Source organism: Pollicipes pollicipes, unplaced genomic scaffold (assembly GCF_011947565.3).
Source record: "Pollicipes pollicipes isolate AB1234 unplaced genomic scaffold, Ppol_2.1 Scaffold_3189;HRSCAF=3738_pilon_pilon_pilon, whole genome shotgun sequence".
Classification (NCBI taxonomy): Eukaryota; Metazoa; Arthropoda; class Thecostraca; order Pollicipedomorpha; family Pollicipedidae; genus Pollicipes; species Pollicipes pollicipes.
Genome location: NW_023596247.1, coordinates 6,200 through 12,500, shown reverse-complemented (window position 1 = coordinate 12,500; position 6,301 = coordinate 6,200). Strand labels below are relative to the sequence as shown.

Here is a 6,301-nt window from a genome sequence, read left to right as displayed (position 1 = left end):
TGCATCTCGATTTAACCCGGCCGTGACCCTGTGACCCGGTGTTCGACCCCGAGGCGGATCAGACGCGACACACGAGGCCTGATGCACTCCATCTGCGATGGGTCCAGGGTGTCGCGGACCGGTCTGAGATGTCATTGGGAAGAGGTCTGTACTGACACAGAAAGCCGTTTATCCTTACGTATTACATAACGCATATTGAACCAGTGGAAGGTCCTCTATGTACATGGACTGTGTCTGTACATGGACATGGAATGTTCATTTTCAAGAGTGATGCGCCGTACCTGCATCACGTGCAGGCCGGCTCCTGCACTGGACCGAGGTAATGAGGCATTGGGGGCGTTAGTCATGACCGAGTCAGCTCTACACCTGTCGGCCCCTTTTTAACGCCTGTCCTGTCGCAATGTTGGCTTTTTCCCGGTTTGCCATACTGTTTTACCAAACAGTCTGAATCGGTAACAGGTCATGAGGTGGCTCATCGCCGTGAAGCGTGGCAATTTTACCAATGTACTGACAACATCCGCTTCTGTGGTGGATGACGTATATTTTTCAATATCTGAGGACAAAAATCTTCATACACGAAATGAATCCGTGCCTTGAGCTTCCAAGCCTATTTTTGTATCCTTCCGTGCAGACGAGTTCGAGCACGCCATATGAGAAAGGGACGCCGTTCGCCGCGTCGAGGGCCAAGCGGGTCGTCGGGGGGTGACGTGTCCATCCCCGCAGCGGTCAGCTGGTGGTAAACGGGTCTGGAGCGCTCGCTCGAACCGGTCGCGCGGTGACGTCTGCAGCCCTGATTAACGCTGCTGTTGGGATATAGAATGTCACGGTGAGGTGGGCATTGTCTTAGGCTGACTTTGGAGGTTGCCTAAGGCGGACTTCAAGACATCGTGTATCCGGACTATGTGTTACATAAGTTTGGACCGGCATTGGACAATCTTTCTTGCCGAAGGGTCGTACGAAAAATGCACGTGAAAGCGATGCTCAGGCACGCGACACATATACGCCATTAACTGGACAGTGACGGGTTTATGCGCCTAGCGCCTGCATCGCTACAACAGCACGCGCAGGCCACGCGCTTGCCGAAGCATGCCGGCCAAGGCGATTCATCGTTTGGCAGCAGAGCGTTTCTTCGAAACAAATCTTTGGAGCATACGGGCTGTCAATATGACGTGATGACGTATTGATGTAAGACCTTTACCTTGCCGTAGCTAGGGAGGGAATCCTTACTTGCGGGTGCTTATGACTGCAAATATTATTTGGATGCGGATTGAATCGTTCATTTGATCTGAGTAGCCCTGACTAAACTGGGCAATATCTCGCATTACCTGCGGGCTGCGGATGATCTAACGTCCAACGGGCAAGCATATTCGAAATATGGAGACAAGATGCCACCTGGCGGTCTGGAATGCCCACTCTGACGTGACAGCCCGCCATCTGATGTCTACTTCTGTCTGCGTGTATGCGACAGCAGCATCCAGCTGCACTAGGATAGTCATTAATTCTGACGCGCTTGTTTGTGTTATACATTACAGGGGACAGCATCCAGATGTACGTCAACAGCTCCGACGTCCTCATGGGGATGAGAAGGGCCGGGAAGGGCTCCTTCATCAGTCCCGACGCACCGGCGTCCAAGACTATTGACAAAGTCCGCAGTTCAGGTGGGTGTTAGCATGTGGTTGTGGACACGGTGCGATGATAGTGATGCACTAGTTGCAATGGAAAAATGCGTTTCATTCTGCACCTTTCGTTTGGCGTTCATAATACAAGTATTTTGCCTTCATGCTCCCCATTGAAATTTAAAGGAATCAAATTTACGAATGCAATAGAAAGTGCCAGAACATTTTTATCAATTAAGCGTCTCTATTTTCATGCCAACAGTAACGTCTCGCCTGCCGATGGCAAATGTCCAGGTCGAATGCGTCATCTAATGGCGTTTGGGAGCAATGTATACTTACATGCAAGACATCGCCTTCTATAATCACAGCGTACGTCTACATCGACGAGGTGTCCAAGCTGAACGCCATGATGATGGCCGACTACTACTACTCCAGCAACCGCACCTGCCACGTGTATGTGGTGCCCCTCAAGGATGAGTACATCAAGTACTCGCTAGCCGCGCCCAAGGGCTCGTCATTCAACCAAGCCTTCGACCCTTTGTGAGTGAGAGCAATGACAAGTCTACAAGCCGAACACATGCAGCATAAACACTCGCCAGCCAATAGCAGTCGCATTGCTTCAGTGCCACCTTTTGTTCCGGCCATTCCTGCCGTCACGCAATACGCCCACCAGAACAAAAATCGGCGCCACATCTCAGAACCACATCACCTATGCATCTGGAGCGCTGCTCGATGCAAGAGCACGACACGCATTGACAGGCGTCGACTGGCAAAGCGCAATGTTGTCCCACAAATCAGTGCGAATCGTCGAGCCTCACAGCTTGGCTGCGGACTTTCGCGACCACGCCGTGCCTGTGGCGGCGGCTGGCGTGCCGCCGGTCTCGTACGCCCGATATAGGGTAGAGAACCTGTCGCGGAGCCGGGCGTGGTGCGCCACTGAGGCATGGAGCGACCGGCACAGCAGACCACGGTAGCCTTGGTGCACGGCTGTCACCAGCTGGCGCCGAAGAAGCGCGGGGCGCGTTCGGAGAACGGCCAGCGACGCTGCAGTTTAGTGGAGGTTGAACTTTCTCTTTGGGCGAGAGCTCACGTTATGGCGCCGGTACCTTACGCTCGCCAGCCAATAACAATCGCATGGCCTTCATTTATGTGTATGCGTCCACAAAGGCATGTTGCCGCAATATCAACCCAACTATACCTCCATTATCCTGTTTTTTCTCTGAGGAATAACGCTAATACTACTTTCTCATTTATGTGGATAATGTTACCCGCTAGTGCACTGAACAAGTTACGGAACATTCCTATGAATAATTTATGAGCCTTCCATACTTGATGTATGTACTTTCTCCACCGGGCAATAAGGTTGCAAATACCCTTATGCATTGTAATCTCCAGCCACCTGTATGGTACTGATAGCTATCTGTTTAATCCATGGTTTGGCTCTTTCCGGCTTTCTATATTCGGCATCCATTTTCCTGCGATTTCCAGCGACAGGCAAGGTCGGCCTCCTCACCAACATTCTCTAGGCTATTATCGCTTAGAGCGGTAAACATTTTAGGTGGATCACATCGGAAAAATCTATCTAGGTACAAGCCAGGATATTGTGTACATATATATATATATATATATATATATATATAAATTGTGCACTGCTATTGGAAATCATCTTTTGGTACGGAGAACACAAATGAAACATGACTTATTGAAGTAAGACAGAGTCCTATTTACAGGATACATACATGCATACATACATACATACATACATGCATATATATATATATATATATATATATATATATATATATAAGAAGCACTCATAAGGGAACACTACAAAAGCACAATGAGAACACTATTGGCACAATCACATCAATAGTGCTCATCGCCCACCAACTAATAGTTCAAGAGTTGTGCAAGAATTTGTCTGTCTGTTTAGCGCAGGAGGGAGTTCGTTAATGAATATGCCTTCTCAAATTTGAAGGCGTCTTCTGTCATTAAACGTCCGTAAGATGTCAGTGTTGTCTGTCAGTTGTTGCTTCAATGTCATGCCGTGCTAGTGTCGCGTGTGGTCCAGTGGTGCCCCGTGACGTAAATGCATTGTTAGGCGTCATGAGTGTTGTGGTCACACCAATGTAGTGTGTGGAACGAAGTTTGCAGCCTTCGATGCTGCATCCGAATTGATGCACTACATTGGTGCATTTTAGTTTGTCGGGTTTGTCTGGGCTGTCTCTCACCAGAAAGTTAGATATTGTCTTATTACGATAATAAATGACGATATCTATTTTGTGGTCGTTTTTGTCTCTACCACGTCGAGATAAAATTTCCCGTAAAGGTTTTTCGTCTTGTTTGTGGGCAGATTTCCTTTGATTTTGATAAAATAGTTTGAAGGCTGGTTAGATGTGTTGTCTTGGTCTTCTGTCAAAGTATCTTGTCATAGGTCGTGGTATTTCGTTTTTAACGTCAGGATTTGAAAAACTGTTGTTCACCAAAATCTGTCTGATTCTAACCAATTCTGAATGTAGTCCTGTACAATTAGAGCAGTGCTTAAATGCAAGTCTAATGAAGGACCTTATGACGCCAACGACTTGATGAATTATGACGCATTAACGAACTCTCTCCGGCACTAAACAGACAAACAAATTCTTGCGCAACTCCTGAACTATTAGGTAGTGACCGGTGAACACTATTGATGTGAATATGGCAATAGTGTTCTTATTGTGTCTTTGTAGTGTTCCCATTATGAGTGTTTCGTATATGTATCTTGTAAATGGGACTCTGTCTTACTTCAATTAGCCATGCTTCATTTGTGTTCTCGGTACCAAAAGATGCTTTCCAGTAGTAGTGCACAATTTTTTATCCTTTAAAACTAAAAACGTATTTCTTGTGCCATTCAAGCTTCTCCGACAATGAGATAGAATCTCGAAAACGTTAGAAGGGTAAGGAGCGATTAATATACGAGTAATTTTGTGCGAACCATCTTTAATCTAAGCGATATTGCCAGGCCAAAGGCCCGGAAACTAGAACGATGCGTCAAAAAGCTCGTCAGTGCTGAGTCGGCAGGTATTTTTAGTCAAACATGTATAAAAGAAAGGATTTTGCCAAAATATTCCAACATATGTATATATATATATATATATATATATTCATGTGCATATATATGTATCACTTCATTAAACACGCGCATTCTGAACTCATACTATTTTTACAAGGATTAGGATAGGATAATTTTTACAACTGCAATCTTAGTTCAAACAGCATCTCCGGTTAAAAATGTTTGTGATAGTTCACAAGGTGATGGCCATTTGACGTGGATCTATGCACGTGGAAAAGGTTGTTATGGACGTGCTTAGGGACCCATTATTTACTTGTCTTGTTTGGGTCCTGTCCAGTCTTGGAAGCCTGTTGCGTAACCTGTGTTAGAATATTTTTTGCTCCGAATATACATCTTATAGTTGTAGTTTCTCAGCGACTTGCAAAAGGGATTCGTCATCCACTCTTGTCATCTACAATGACTATGTTGCTCACTCAGGTCTCGGTGCAATCGTGCCTAATTTGCATAATATTCTGGCTTGTGTTTCACACCGATGACCTGCACTGCACATCAGGGGACATGCCGGTGCATGCAGCTCATGACTCACCCTCTGCCCCTCAGCGTTCACTGGCTCGTCATGTCCGGCATCGCCAACAAATGGAAACGGGACGCGGAGGTGGACGCGGCTCCCTGCGCCATCCCCAAGGGCATCCAGGGCACCAAACTGATGAACGAGGAGCTGCGCATGATCTACTACATCCTGCTGACCTCCTACGGGTGCGGCGTGGCGCTGCTGATGCTGGAGATCGGCTGGGGCCGACTGGCGCGCCGCTGCGGCTCCTTCTCGCGCCAGGACGACGCCAACACGGTGCTGCAGCGGGTGCTGCGCCCGGACGGCGCCGGCGCCGGCAAGTCCGCCTGGGCCGTCACGCGCCCAGATCAGAAACCCACCACCACCTACACTTACGGCATGTCGATGGACCGGGGCGCCGTGTCCACCTGGTCGACGGTGACGACGTCGCCGCCGCCGCCGCCGTCGTCGTCGTCGGCGCCCGTCGCCGGCGCCCCGCTCAGAACCGCGAGGTGTTGCAGGAGATGCGCGACAGCATCAAGTACGTCAACGGGCGGCCGTACCTGCTCGTCGGCACGGGGGGACGGCGTGCGTCCGGTGCCCGTCACCGACGACAAGAACGAGGTGTTCGAGCGCATCTTCCGCGAGCTGAAGGAGCGGCCGGGCAGTTCGCGGCTCAACGACCAGTTCGGCGACCTGTACTTACCCGAGAACCTGATGCATAAGTAGCGTGGCGCGGTGGCCGCGGCGACCGCGGCGGCTCGTGGTCCTGGTGGTAAAGTCAAACAGCTTGAGAGGAGAAAGGTTGTAGCTCTGGGATCACGAGCCGTATCGGGATGATACCGCCCCCTTCCCCCCCCCCCCCCCCCCCCGGATTCATGAGTACCCAGGAAGACTGCAGACCCTCCGGTGGATTTCCATATACGCATGTCGTGGAACACTTAAAGCCGTCAAACCAAGTGGAAAAATAGGACGGATTGGATGTAGAAAATAATGTTAGCACGGGATAGGATGGGACTTTTTCGGAAAACGTTGGGTGGGCCTTCCCCATGGGCCCACGTAGCCGTAAAGTTGTCACCACCTCTT

General features: G+C 49.3%; 1 protein-coding gene across 1 annotated transcript in view; it reads left to right on the top strand.

Annotated features, from left to right (window-relative positions):
- The window catches only part of LOC119090900 (glutamate receptor ionotropic, delta-1-like), a 10,041-nt gene extending 4,097 nt beyond the window's left edge, over positions 1-5,944 (top strand). The window contains exons 5-8 of the mRNA XM_037213630.1: positions 1,533-1,658; positions 1,985-2,156; positions 5,266-5,661; positions 5,737-5,944. Coding sequence (XP_037069525.1) covers positions 1,533-1,658; positions 1,985-2,156; positions 5,266-5,661; positions 5,737-5,944 — 902 coding nt within the window. The remainder of the gene's footprint in view (positions 1-1,532; positions 1,659-1,984; positions 2,157-5,265; positions 5,662-5,736) is intronic.
- The last annotated feature ends 357 nt before the right edge of the window (positions 5,945-6,301 follow it).